At 35.3% G+C, this 14,106-nt stretch overlaps 2 protein-coding genes across 3 annotated transcripts; both read right to left on the bottom strand.

The window, feature by feature from the left end:
- Positions 1-1,610: 1,610 nt before the first annotated feature.
- On the bottom strand, positions 1,611-4,419 carry LOC140794002 (uncharacterized). Its single transcript, XM_073145812.1, has 3 exons — positions 4,245-4,419; positions 3,479-3,733; positions 1,611-2,062 (listed from the first exon to the last, which is right to left on the bottom strand). The coding sequence occupies exons 1-2, from the start codon at positions 4,355-4,357 to the stop codon at positions 3,514-3,516; spliced, it is 333 nt and encodes a 110-aa protein (XP_073001913.1). The 5' UTR covers positions 4,358-4,419; the 3' UTR covers positions 1,611-2,062; positions 3,479-3,513.
- Positions 4,420-5,707: 1,288 nt separating this feature from the next.
- On the bottom strand, positions 5,708-10,301 carry LOC140782683 (protein DROOPING LEAF). 2 transcript variants are annotated; one of them, XM_073129390.1, is made up of 7 exons: positions 10,123-10,301; positions 9,397-9,543; positions 8,636-8,732; positions 8,459-8,507; positions 6,176-6,251; positions 5,988-6,068; positions 5,708-5,895 (listed from the first exon to the last, which is right to left on the bottom strand). In XM_073129390.1, the coding sequence occupies exons 1-7, from the start codon at positions 10,189-10,191 to the stop codon at positions 5,830-5,832; spliced, it is 585 nt and encodes a 194-aa protein (XP_072985491.1). In that variant the 5' UTR covers positions 10,192-10,301; the 3' UTR covers positions 5,708-5,829. The 2 variants fall into 2 exon arrangements, with proteins under 2 accessions (XP_072985491.1, XP_072985500.1); XM_073129399.1 differs by having other exon boundaries at positions 9,397-9,537; positions 10,123-10,300.
- Positions 10,302-14,106: the final 3,805 nt, after the last annotated feature.

Genomic DNA, 14,106 nt, shown 5'->3' with positions numbered 1-14,106 from the left:
GAGAAGGAGTAATGAAGGATAGAAGAAGCTGAACAAATATATCATAATATTTTTCTCTGTGAATCCTATAATACTGTATCAACATTTAAACGAAGCACTCAAATTATAGAAGGAAAGAAAATATAAATATATATATATATATATATATATATATATGACTAACAAGTGAAAACTAAAACAGATCTACGTGACAAAATCTGGTCGACAACCAAAGCATTTTCTATTTAAAGTGCAAATCACCGGTCGGCATTCAAATTATTCTCTCAAGAAACGTAATTATTTTGTGATGATCGATAATAGTAGAGCGGTATGATGCGAATAGTAGTATGCTAATTTAATATTCTTTTGTAAAAGGAGAGGCCTTTTTATAGAAAGCATGATAAGGTAAGATTGGAATAATAAAAAGCCCATGGTGTAAAGAGTGCGAAAAGAAATTCCCTAATTTGAAGGCATTTGGTCAAAACCTCTGCCACACTACACTGCCTGATACCATCTCCTTTTCTCCTCTGTCGAAAAGCAACTATCCGAGTACGGACCCTAGAAAAGTAGTGGCTCCAAAGAAATGGCTACAGTACCTAAGATCTCGAATATATCGTCACGACTTTTTTTTTTTTTTTTTTTTTCCCCTCAAAAAGTTGCATCCGTTTCGAATATATATACTAATGTTTTTAATTATTCTAAATATATATATATATATATATATATATATATATATATTCAAATATAAAATTAAATTAATGTGTGTAATCTATTTAAATATAATTTAAATTTGTTTTATAACTGAGACCCAACTTAACCCACACCCCACCCGGATTGCCACCCGTAGCCGAGATAACATTCTAATGTCAAATATGCGATGCGCCAAATTGACTAGTTTTAAGGCATGATAATGAAATGTGGACAACCCAAATATAGCAATGTTTTTCCTTTCTTCTTACCGCATTCCCACTCTTTTCAGCGTGTGGTTATTGTGGCTTGCATAACTATTTTTCGTCGAATATGGTACCTTCCACTTTTGATCATGTGATATCGAATATTTCCCAGCTATCTTTACATTGACCAATGAACCTCTCTGCAGGCCGAGATCCTCAGAAGAGCTATTGAAGTGGACTCACAAGGCTTTACCAAACTTGTACACCGTTGCTAGGAATTTGTTTCATTTAATTTCATGCTTCTCCTTTGACCTTATCTTATTTATTTTATTTTTAACTAGGCTATTGTGTAGATATCGCATCTCTGATGTCTAATGTTTTTTTGGTTCCCATTTTGAAGTAAAAGAAAATTCTCCTAGCTATCGTAAGAATATGAAACATACCACAACAATTAACCAAGGTAGGCCTCTACCCAAGGCTAAAAGAAAATCTAGCTAACATCTAAAAAGTTGGAAAGCATTCAGATGCCTTCCAAGGAGGGAAAAAGCCTCTTTGAACAAACCTTTAAGACAAAGGATACCACAAATATTTTGGTGGAACGAAGCTCTTGATATAGAGGTTCAAGAATAACTCGCAAACTTGATAGGAAAAGTCGTGCTCATGCATCTAACAATGTAAGGCCTGTTAAAGCAAACTCAGTAATAAGAAGGTTAAAAGAGAATCAACAATTTTGCACGCTACGTTATCAACTTGACATCAGCCTTTATTAAGTGGTCTACCCAATCTGAGGCTGATCGGCATAAACCACTCCATTAAAAATTTATGATCTCAGAAGCAATGTTTTATCAGGTGAAATAGAACATAGTGGTACACAAGTAAAGCAATTCTGTCATATAACATGTACAAAGAGCATGTTTATGTGCCGTTATGTATCCCATAAATAGCTGGCATAGAAGATAACAGTATAGACAAAAATATTCCCACAATCAGGTCTTCTGTTGATATGCTGTGACAATTAAGGTTCAGTTTCAACTCATTAAACTTCTTTCCTTTGTTCCTTTGTTACGGCTCAATGTTTCTCCACCTTTCTATACCTAAGCTAACAAGATATGCGCATGCTGCATCACAACAATAAATTTCAGAGTACGACCAGGTTCCCCATTACTTCATAGACAACTCTTGTTAACACCCTGCAGCAACAGCAGCACTAAGGTTACCTCCAGCAAGAGCACTTTATTTGGAGTCAAAAATGGAAAAGAGGAAACAGAAGAAAGAAAAATCATCCATCATTATAATATATATATAATACATTTCTAAAAGAAAAGATAGAAGCATTCTTCTTAGCTTGCAAATCAGAACTATGGTTTCAATTCAGTAATCTAACAAAGAAAAGAGTATCCATAAGTGAGTCACAAACATATGGTTGGGGTCACAATAGTCCCACCTTAACAAATTAAACATTCAGAGAAGTTCTCACAAATTGCAGCAATCTAGCAAAGACAAGATATTGACCTTATCTCAACAACTTTACTTGGGAATCACAGAACAATTACTTTATGTGACTGACCATGATAAACAAGGTTTGATGACATAAAGTGTCCCAAATGAAGGCAAAATATCATAAGTTCAGACAGGATGAGTGCAGCGTTTAACTACACTAGAGGAGAAAGTAGGCAGATTATAAAGGTAGCCTCAGAAGACTATATTGTAACACTATCCAACTTGGTGTGCTAATTTTCTAAAGTAACTGTACAAAATTATTTCTAATAATCTCAATACTGCCCCCCACTAGAAAAATAAGGGGGAATATAATATTCCATACTGAAAAATGTCATATCAGCTTTACGTAGTCAATTGGTAATAAACTAATAATCATACTATTAAAGCAAGCGGAAAGAACTGAATGATCCAGCGATCATCAATATGAAATACTATGTTGACATGATCGTCACTTCAAGTAGATGCAAAAGAACAACATGCTGTATTTATACCACTAGTTTGTCATTGCTTTGCATATGCGATCTCATGTAGCTACCTTTACTCATTAATGTGAGGATACATTTTCAGTGTCAATAGGCACAAGTTCACAAATTCTTTCTAGAGAGAAGTGAGAAACTGCTCCAGAGCTGCCATGAGCTTAGACAACAAAATCAATAAGATCTCCCTACTGACCTATCAAAAGATCTTCTAATTTTTGTGGCAAGGGCCTCTCATCCCCAATTGAACTTTCCTTATAATTGATTTAACACCACACGAAACACAGCTTAAGCTAAAGTGAAAAGCCTAAAACTAGTTATATAGTATACATCAGGAATTGTTTGTCTTGATGTCATCAGCTGTAGTAGTGGCAGATATACCAAAACATCTACAAAATAAAGAGGCTCAGCATCAACAATACACACCAAATGGACGCATTAGATTTCAAGGTTAATCTGATCAATCATCAGGGTATGGCAAGAAAGAATATTTCATACATACATTAGTTTTGCATGTATGAATTCCAATTTTATGGGCAAGTCCAAGAACCTTTCCTTTTCTCTTTTATGTAAGAATGACCACAATTAGGTTAAAAAAGAACTATTCTTTCAAGCGGAACGAGAGTGGACCTTAAAGTCGTGCACGCTTTGTACCGTTAAGCAGCCTATGAAAGCTTTGAGCACTCAGGACATGGCATGCGGCCCTTAGATTGACATTTGGCGCACATTATTGATGGTGCGGGCTTGCTTCCCTCCCCAAGCGATTCAAAAAAATCATCTAGCATGCTGAAACCATAAACTCCTTTCTTGATTGATCCCACTCCTTTGCACTGTGAGCAGGCTATCATTCTAAGATCACCACACTTCTTACACATACCAAGGGACCTGGAACAATACTGTCATATATATCACTTTCCAGCATCTGAATAAAATCTCAATCTGAAGATAATTTCATATGCTGCATATTATGCATCTTAGCCTTTCACAATTGCTATTACCCAAAAAAACAGAACTCTTGTGATCAACTTACACAAAGATATTGTAATTAATAAAGCAAAGATCAAATAATTATAAAGCATGTAACACTTCTTCAGCACAGAGCAGCACACAGATGTAAAAGTTTCTGTTCCAATCACACAAATAATCATCGTGCTGTGTACAATAAACTACCCAATTGAAGTTCTGATGATTCCAACACTTCAATGTTTGTGGGGGATTAAAATAAGTTTCTAGAAGCATAACTCAAGTAATACACCAACAATTTTCCTTGCAATTTATCACAGTAGGGTAGCACTATAGATGATAGAATAAGAATAAATATGTCGATAGAATGAAATATCTTGACATTGAACAAGAATAAATGAAATGAGGAGAAGAGAAAAGAGGTGGGATTGACCTCCTTTGAGAGGCGGAGATGAAGGCGTCCACTTTTGGGGCAGCGATGGTGGCACACAGCAGGAGCGCACCCACTCCAAACCCAGCTAACTCACTGGATGTGATGCTCTCCATCCTCCGTTTCCTAACCCTCTCCTACTAAAGCTGCAACGAAGAAGCGACGGTTATCTCTGCGTGAGAACTGAGAGGAGAAGATAAGGAGCGCAATTATTTTTTGCACCGCCAAAAGTGACCACGAACTGTGACTACCCCATCCCGGCCCACTAGAACCCACGAGTCTTGGACTCGGGCTTTCCGCTGAGCCCAATTACAAGTAATTACCAAATAAATGGTAGTGTGAGTATTGTCTATCGGAGTCTGCAACGTGTTGCTCTTAGTCGCCGTATTTTTTTGCTACACACACACACACACACACACACACACATATATATATATATATATATATATATTAATTATATATGGTCGCACTGCGGCAAAGGAAGTCATCAATCGTAGTCGGCAACAGGCGCGATAGCGTTGCCGACTTCCTTCAAAAAGAAGCTTTGCTTTGTCTTGCTACTCTAGAATATCTCCAATTAATTAAATATTTGTAAGAAGACGCATGTATTCTTCCCTTCACCAATATCCCATATAGAATAGCCTCCTATAGATCGACGTACTCTCAACTTTCAATTACCTTTTGTTCGTGAAGGATTCATGAAAAATGTTTGGGATGATATTTTGCACGTATAATCATCAACCCCGGTCTTGCAAGGCCAGTAACTACGGCGAGTTCCTCTACTATATGTAGGCATGTGATAATGGCATTCTTCATGAATGTGTAGCAACAGCTAACAATCCTTGATAATCGCAAAGACTCAGCGACAATCTAACTGATGGTGGAGAACTGGTTGCTGCACTCTTATGTGTTTATATGTTGAAATTAACCTGTTTATAACTCGAATTTGTTTACATTAAATCCAAACTTATTTAAAGACCGAGTCCCTTCATAGGAACTTGTTTTGTAGAAAGGAAGTTAGACTTTCTCCCTTGTGACGGTGAGACGTTATAGGCGGCTTGGTACCCATCTGGCCATTGTCTTCCCTTGTTTGTTTTCTTCTTAGCTTTCTACGGGGTTGATCTTGCTATGTATACTTCTTAAAGATCTATAACGGTCACGAAGAAACTTTAGGTAACTAGCTACTGGTGTTTGTATTTGGGTGTCATTTTTACCTAAATCTTGTACGCCTTCTGGGCTTGATACTTATTATTACTTGTGCCAATTGTGGGGCAATTACAATTTATCTCCCTTTTTATCTGTGCGTTAAGTTAATAGTCCTATTTGGTATCACCATAGAATGGTATGCCTACAGGTGTTTCATATATATATATATATATATATATATATATATCTACAATCATCAATCTGCATGCATGCTTGCATTTGTGTAGTAGCAATGTAGCATCTACCTGGAACACGCGTAATTAATAACTTGAAATACTATTATATATATATCATAGATTAATTGTTCATATTAGAGGGGGGAAATTCCCATCAACAAGCAAAATTCACACACTAATTCAAAACGCCTGATATATCTTCCAACCTAGTCCTTGCGTTCCATTTGCTTGAACACATCAAAACCTTCAACTCTCAGGGCATTACCTCTTTCCTGCACCACCGAATTTAAGTATAAAGTCATTGCCCATATATAATTGTAAATTTGTCTAACGCTATAAATATTCGATCATTTTGAGTACTTACATGTGGAAGGGACAATGATCTTATTGCTGTGTTGTCAGAACTTGAAACAGTCGAAGAGCAACGAGGATCGCACTTAGCCCACTAATATAATTAGTTGATGAAGATAAAATATTTAAAGTATAAGGTTACCTCTATGACTTAAGTACAAATTAGAATACTGAAGACGAAATTCATATGCTATATCTTACATTCTTTGCAGCCATACTGAAAGCTTCTCTGTGAGGAATATCAGGTTTAGCGGCTTTGATTCGCTGAATTTCCTCCCTGTCATGCACGTTAAATTCTCAGATTAAGGAACCATACACAATTTAGATCAACTGTAGTATCTACCTAGTATGGTTAATTTTTTTTTTCTAAGAATAACCAGAGTTGTAAGTTGCTCTGACCAAGATCATACGCAAGGGTTTAAACGAATCAAGCTTAATCGAGTGAAGTGATTATCAATCTTGATTAGAAATTAATTTTGAGCCTGAATTTATAATCAAGCTTGAATTGATTCAATTTCAATTCTAGCCAATTTTTGCCTTGAGACTAATTGAGCCGATCTATTATATTGCAGATTCAAGCCTGAATTGAATTGGATCAAGCTTGATTAAATAATTTGTCTGCAAATAATTTGAACTAAAAAAAATATAGATATTACAAAAAAAAAAAACCTAACTAATAAGTAACAATATAATTAATTAAATGTACACCTACACCAATATTTTCTATTATAGTTATAACATGGCTAAAAAGTATAGCCCTGGTGTAATTAAAATTATGAGCTTTTAGATCTTAATCTAAAAGTTCATTTTAATTATATATATATATATATATTTTTCAAATTATAATATTTTTTTTTTCTTATCGAGCCAAGATCGATTAAGCTCAGATTGAAAGCCTAGTTCAGCTCAATTTTGAGCCATGCTTGATTAAGCCTTAGCAAGCTAAACTCGAGCGGAGCTCGACCTGACTCGATTATTTTGATAGCCTTTATCATATATTTCTTTCAAGCTTTTAAGCCGTGTCTTAGCTACTTTATGAAATAGTTAAATGCTTCTTAGATGTACTTGCTGGAAATAAAGATTGAAGGAGTACCAATATCATGTAAAACAAATTATATTATAGCTGCACATCTGCTGGAATTCATGCATTTAACTAAGCAGAAACTATTGTTCCTTCTCTTCTCTATGTTAGAAAATTATGGAAGCAGCTTAAGTAAGAACTTGCTCAAAGTGACATGCTTCATAAATAGACTTATACTTTCCTATTAAACTAACTTCAGCTGATATTATTTCATTTATGTACATTTTTGGCACGTCCCATATTCAGAAGATAATAGGATTTGGAAATGGAACACAGATATGAACAGAGAAGATTTAAATGGAAAGATCAAAATGCTAGCATATGAGAATTAATTTGCATTTGATCACGATGCTTCACTTATAGGATGCTATGAAAAAATTCATGATATTAATTAGGATAGCACACTGTTAGGGATTCAAATGCTCATTGTTTATTGTCTTGGATTCAGATTTTTACGTTGTTAACACCCTTCAACACTTATTTGTGGTTGAGGGTTCAAAACACAATAGAACAACTTGTTCTTCTTCAAAACTAGTGTTTGTTTAACACAACATAGAAGTCGTATCATGTAATTCTGAGAATGGATTTATCATATTAATCATGATTAGTGTAATGTTATAATATGTTTGTACCTTTTGTGAAGGATGAGCATACTTTATCTGAACCAATTAATAACTGAAACAAAGTTTCCTTGTCCTGTGTGACATAAAGCTAGCCAAGAACATCATGATTATTTCATTTGGAGGAGAACTGATAGGCATATGGTCGTCAAGGTAAAAGGTAATTTAATTTATTGAATTGATTACCATCTATCTGAAGAATCCGCTTTAATCTCCAAGGGAAAATTACATACTTTTATAAACCTTAGATTTCGTAGATTTATGCTATTTGATTGGTAAATGCACAAGGAGACACATTCAAGAACAATAAGAACTAAGGTATATATAAGGCAACTGCAAGATATAGGCGCCATTATATCATGTTATATTGGATATATTAATTAGATTGCAATATATACTAATGAAAAGAATACTAATTCCATATGCAAAATGCCAATACTCAAATAAACATAATTTATACCAATTAATATAGCAATTCCGGAAAATGAATTATTTTTATGTTAAGATCTACGAGCTCCAAAGTAAATTAGGAGAAAATAAAGAAAGAAATTATATGCCTAACTAGAACTGGAAATTATATTTTGCATGATAAGGTTGGTAGGAGGGCTACATATACATTTGCCACAGTGCTCTAGGTTTAGTGTATCTCCTCATAGACTGCTAAACTGAGGTTTGCTAGGGCTATCTTACTTAGGTCTGGTTAAAAGTTGAGCTCATTAAATTAAACGCATTTCTATATAACAGTTTAGAAATCAAATAGTCATTAATTAATGCATAGCTTACTTCATGAAGCGGTTGTAAGCAGAGGGAAGTCGATGTTTCTTTTCTGGAGCTGCCATCAAGGAATAAACCAGTACTAATTAGGAGAGAAAAAGAAATAAAAAATAAATGGATGGTGAAGAAGTAGAGACATAAGCATATACACATATATATAGACACACAAGAACATAAGTTCCATACGTTTCACGACGAAGGGTTGTTTCGGTGTTCCTTCTTCATTCAGACTCACTGAGAATGGTGGAGAAGGTTGGATTCTCCTACAATCGTTGCAGGGACCCTGATTCAAGAAAGAAGGAGATCGCTTAGAAATTATAAAAGTTCTTGCTCATAGTCTCACTCACTAATGTAAGATATAAGTTACGCTTTGGAAGAATTTTTGACATTTAACATAGTGTTAAAGAAAGAGATCTTGATTCAAAAAGAAGTTATTGGCAAAGAAATTAGAAGTCTCTAGAGACTATGCTTTTCAAGAGCTTCATTTAATGTAGTGTAATGGCAAGAGTATATAAAAGTACAAGTTCAAAAGCATCCACTCATCTCATTCAAACTTCATGTCTTATACGAAGTGATTAAATGGAAAAGGATAAAATAAAAGTTGATAACCATCCTTAACAACTTTAAGCTTTTGAAGAACATCATTACAAAGCATGGATCTTCCTGGAAAAGTGTTGAAGGATAAATCAAATGAAAAGAAGGGAAAGAATATGGAGGACAACTAGTAGACCTACAAGTCTAGCATACACTAGCGCAATTGCCAATAAAAAATTTATCTTTTGGATTGTTGATAAAATCTATATTCCATGAAGTTCTTGAATCTAACTTTTTTCAAGAAGCTCAACAACAAGCAAATTAGAAGAAGTGCTTTCTAGTGGGAGGGAGAGAGAGAGGGAGAGAGAGAGAGAGAGAGAGAGAGAGAGAGAGAGAGAGAGAGAGTTACGAACCTGAAACCCCATCTGATCATTCTGATGGTCAGTAGGGCAAAGGGCTTGCAACATAGGTCTAGGGCTCAAAAAGGAGAGATTGTTGCAATGCCCACATTTCACAGTCACAGTGTCCATCAACCTCTTGCATGGAACTCCAACCTGCAGCTACCCAAAGAAACCGTCACTACACGGGGTTCAAATTAATAATCTAAAACTTGGCAGTCCGTTGCAACTTCACTTATATCATTATATCTCCTCATGAAATTTTCACTAGTTACTCGATCGTTGTACTCCATTGCTTTCACATGGTAAAGAATAGGAGGATGTGGAACTGACAACAATCCATCCAACCATTTCTTTTCTATGAGGAGGAGGAAATAAAAAAGATATATACACTTTACATAAGTACTCAATTGATTATTCTCCTATTCAGATAGGTCAACATAGAGTCAAAGGAGAAGAAAGGGGAAGATATATAGGACATAACTCATCCATCAAGCAGAAGTAGGATATGCTACAACTTGCATGGACAAGAAACTATGCGAAAAACAACATATATATGATCAAGTGCATATATAATCCTCTGAAGCAAGTAAGATACATCAAAAGTGTTCTATCTCCAACCATAACAAAGCCCCCTCCTTCTCTATCTTAGACTGTATATATATATATATATATATATATATATATATATATATATATATATATCAAACTCTTCGAACTACGTTTACTTGAGGAGATTACCGCAAGAACGGTGTTGCAGTAGGTGCAACGAACATAGCACAAGTGCTCAGAAGGAGAAACTAGATCCATGAGGAGGAGTTTGGAGGATGAGGAGGAGAAGGAGAAGAGAGGAGAAGCGAGAGCTATTAGCTAGTGGTGGCCCTCTTATGTCCAAGGAAGAGATGTCCCAAGAGAAATGGACACCATGGGTAGGGTTTCTATATATCATAGCAATAATGCCCACACATGGGGTCATACGGACGAGCCATCCCTTAGCTGGCTACAAACACCCTAAAGCATACGGCCTAGCTACCACTTTAGTTTCTCGATCACCATATAATTAAATTTTTTTGTTTTTTTTTGTTTTGTTTTTCAAGACTACAAGGAATGTGTACACATAGGTTAATTAATTTAGATATACTTTACTAGCTAGCAAAGAGACATGACCACATTGCTGTTGATTAATTTCCAATTTACAAGATCGATCTTTGCATATGGTTGATCGAACAAGTGGTGATGCATGCACATCATGGGGTGGTAGGTCTGTCTGTCCGAATGACTAAAGTTAGGCTGCTTTCGTTGTATGATAGAATGTTTATCCAAAAGAGGCAGGCCAAGCGAACTTTTGTTGTGAAGACTTTTAATTGGAATCAACGATTTGAATGGTTTGGAGTGTGGCATGGAATTAGATCGACGTGGGTAGTAGGGCCTCAAGTGAACAAAAATAAAAAATAAAAATAAAAACAATATTGATCAAGAGGGTGGACTTTGGTTCGTTGCTAGTTTATGGGCTTTGTCTTGTCGCCTTTTGACTCATAAACCCAAGCTTGTACCTCATATTGTTAGTAAAAATATTTGAAAATTGAAAGATTATTGAGCTAAAGATTGAGTTACACTCTTTCGTATGTGAGAGTACATCGAGCACAAACAGTTTCAATACTTCGACTGTTTGTGGTCCTACATGTAAGGTTAAGCACCACAACTGTATATACATATTATAATAGATCAAGCTAATTAACTTTGGATAAAATTATTTTCACAACATGGTACCAAAGCTTTATTTTTGCAGGAGATCTTACATTCAGTTCTTCATTTATGCATGACAAGTCTAATCTTATATAACATCATTTGAAAATATTGTTAGGTCTCGTTCAAGCTTTTTTTATTTTATTTGCAAATTAACTTTTTCTTATCTATAAATAACATTCAAATTTTAAGTGTGGCCAATGTACATAACTTTATTAGACACGTTTTTCTATGTTAGGTGAGGTGTGATAAAATTATCTCACATCTTTACTTAGCAAAATGTACATAAACTTCTTATTCGCATTTAAGACAACCTCCTATGCAGTAAAAGTTCCACGCAGTCATCAAGGATGTAGAAACTCTCATCCCTACTAATCAATAACTTCTTTCTTTCTCATGTTTAATATATTTCCTTTGAGAACATATGGAAGAGAAGGAAATAGAGGAATAGGCCAATAGGGTTGGGTGGAGTTTTTAATTCACATTGAAACTTAAATCTAAATATATGAGAGATTTGCTGCATCAAATTCAACTCAGCAAAACTAGTAAAAATCATGCAACACCCTACAGCAAAACTAGTAATGCTTTAATATATATATATATATATATTATAAATTACACCCGACATCTTACCTATTTTATGATTTCTATCCAATCTTTGACTACCCCTCATTTTTTACTATAATTCTCCTTTAATACACTGATGTTATTTTAATTTGCTGATATTAACTAAATTATCAAAATACTCTCAGTATTATTTTTCCTCCTCTTTGCCCCTCTTCTGAAGAAAATATGAGTAATTTAGGTATTATAATGAAATATTGTATCGTTAAATTTAAAGACGGAATCTAAATTATAAAATAGATAAAATATAGAGTGTAATTTATAAATTTTCTTAAAAGAAAGATTAAAGAGGGATAGTTTGGTCAAAAACTGCGGTGTGGGAGTGCTAAAAACTCGGACAACGAGATGTGATCAATAGGAGGGAAGGGATCACAAGTCGCTATCCGAGAGAGAGAAAGAGAGAGAGAGGGGTGTCAATTCTCAATACTCACTAGTGTGATGTGACGATTCCTCGGTTTCCATTAAGAGAAAAAGAACCCCTCCGTACTTTTCCACCCTCCCTCTTCCCCTCTTCGTATAAAAACCTTGCCTTTAACCTACACTATTGCGAGCTACCCCACCCTCCCTATCCATCTATTACTCCTCCACCATTCTTCTTCCTCTTCTTTTCTCTCTCTCTCTCTCTCTCTCTCTCTCTAGACAATTAGGCATGGAGCTAAGGGCTAATAGTAGTAGACCGTAGTGTTTAAAGGATGGGGGGAGTTTGTCACCTTTAACGGATTTGGGCACAATCATTAGAACCAAGGGAGTACTCACTGTCTCCCATTCTGGGAAAGATTTAGTTGATTGGACAAGCCTAGATCAGAGGAGGTGTAAATTTTTGCCCTCAAAGATCCCAACCCGGATCTATCTATCTACTTAGCTTCTTGGGAATGGAGTCCATTGACCAACATGGCCGCTGTTCTCCTACTCTTGTAGCCTCTGCTCACTTGCTATATATAATTCCAAAAGGTTTGAATCCCATCCGGTCGGTACCTTTGGGGGCTCCAGAGAAGCTATAGAGACTGGAATATTAATTCCACCATGCAGTGGATCCTCCCTCCCTCTCGCCATGCGTATCGTGATTTGTAATTCCGATAGTTCTACTCATTTATTTGTCACAGCCTTTATCTCATCCAACGACAAGTTCGAATTTCGAATCAAACTTTGTCATTTCAATTTAATTCTTTTGGTGATAGAAAGTACGTACGTGTAGTTTTTTCTTTTCTATGTTTTGTTTCATAGGAGTTAATTCAACCGTAATAATAATATCTGCCGCGTCTTCTAAAGTTTGTATTTGATTCAAGACAAAACGAGGCAAGAAACTAACTTTTTTTGAAAGTGTGAAAGGAAAGTAGTTCTAATTCTTTTGGTGCTTGATGTGGTATATATGTGGGGACTAAGATTTTCTCACTTTATAGATACTTGGCTAAGAGAAGTGGCTCTCAAAAGTGTGATTTCTCTGAACTTTTTTTTTTTAAAAAAACACTACGAAAGTATGGATAGTTTTTTAGTAGATCAAAAGCCTGCAGATTAATTATAGGTTAGATAAAAATCTGGCTCTCATAGATATATAAATAGGATAATCGAGTTAACCTTTCTGAAAAATTAATGGACCCACAGTGAGTCAATATTATAGTTAATCTTTCTTGACTGAAGCCGAGAAAGGCTAACTATTATATTTGTAATAATATATTAAAGAGAATAAGTTTAATGGTTGTTGTTGTTGTACTTTGGACATGTGACCCACTATGTAAGGCTGCATTTGTTTGGATGTAAGAATTACTGAGAATAAATTATCCTCAGCTTATATCTTTCACTGGTCAAACAGTAAGGATAGTTCTATATATCTTTTGTATGAAACTACTCATCTCAACATAAAAGGATGAAAGATCTTCTTTGTTCTTTCAAAATGCCAAATTTGTCCATATAAGCAAGAGGCGGCCATGGCCTGCTCTAAACTTTTTAAAATAATAGTGATTTTACTATTTGGTCTCTCATTATAGAACACTATGATCAATTCTTTATGTGGATGAATATCAAATCCATGCCACTTTGGGCATGTTTCATGTGAATTCCAATTAAAGTACCAACGTAAAATGTACCATGACTTCCTTTGTTTTTTTAAAAAAAAAAAACTTGTTCTCTCTCTGTGTTTGTGTGTGTGTATATGTGTGTTTGTGTGTGGTCAAAAACAAGTTCGACAGATGGGATTGGTTCGCAGGAGAAGAGAGATGGGGGAGATGCAAAGGCAAAAGCCCCCAGCCAAGGAAGTACTATCAAAGCCACTTAGATGATAAAAGACCCCACAGCTGATCTCTGACAAACCACCAAGGATCACTTGGGTGGAGGCGACGAACAAGTGGACACTCAGAA

The sequence above is a fragment of the Typha latifolia genome, chromosome 1 (genome assembly GCF_019914945.1).
Source record: "Typha latifolia isolate L0001 chromosome 1, TyphaL0001v2, whole genome shotgun sequence".
NCBI classification, from domain to species: domain Eukaryota; kingdom Viridiplantae; phylum Streptophyta; class Magnoliopsida; order Poales; family Typhaceae; genus Typha; species Typha latifolia.
The sequence above is the reverse complement of the archived record's forward strand: the minus strand, read 5'-3'. Positions and strand labels throughout refer to the sequence as shown.

Excerpts from the sequence above, each read along its gene's own strand:
- LOC140794002 (XM_073145812.1), bottom strand. The coding sequence starts at position 4,357 with ATGGAGAGCATCACATCCAGTGAGTTAGCTGGGTTTGGAGTGGGTGCG. Across the intron at positions 3,734-4,244 it reads ATCTCCGCCTCTCAAAGGAG|GTCCCTTGGTATGTGTAAGA; the intron begins GTCAATCCCACC and ends GTATTGTTCCAG.
- LOC140782683 (XM_073129390.1), bottom strand. The coding sequence starts at position 10,191 with ATGGATCTAGTTTCTCCTTCTGAGCACTTGTGCTATGTTCGTTGCACC. Across the intron at positions 9,544-10,122 it reads ACTGCAACACCGTTCTTGCG|CTGCAGGTTGGAGTTCCATG; the intron begins GTAATCTCCTCA and ends TTCTTTGGGTAG. Across the intron at positions 5,896-5,987 it reads GATCATTGTCCCTTCCACAT|GAAAGAGGTAATGCCCTGAG; the intron begins GTAAGTACTCAA and ends TCGGTGGTGCAG.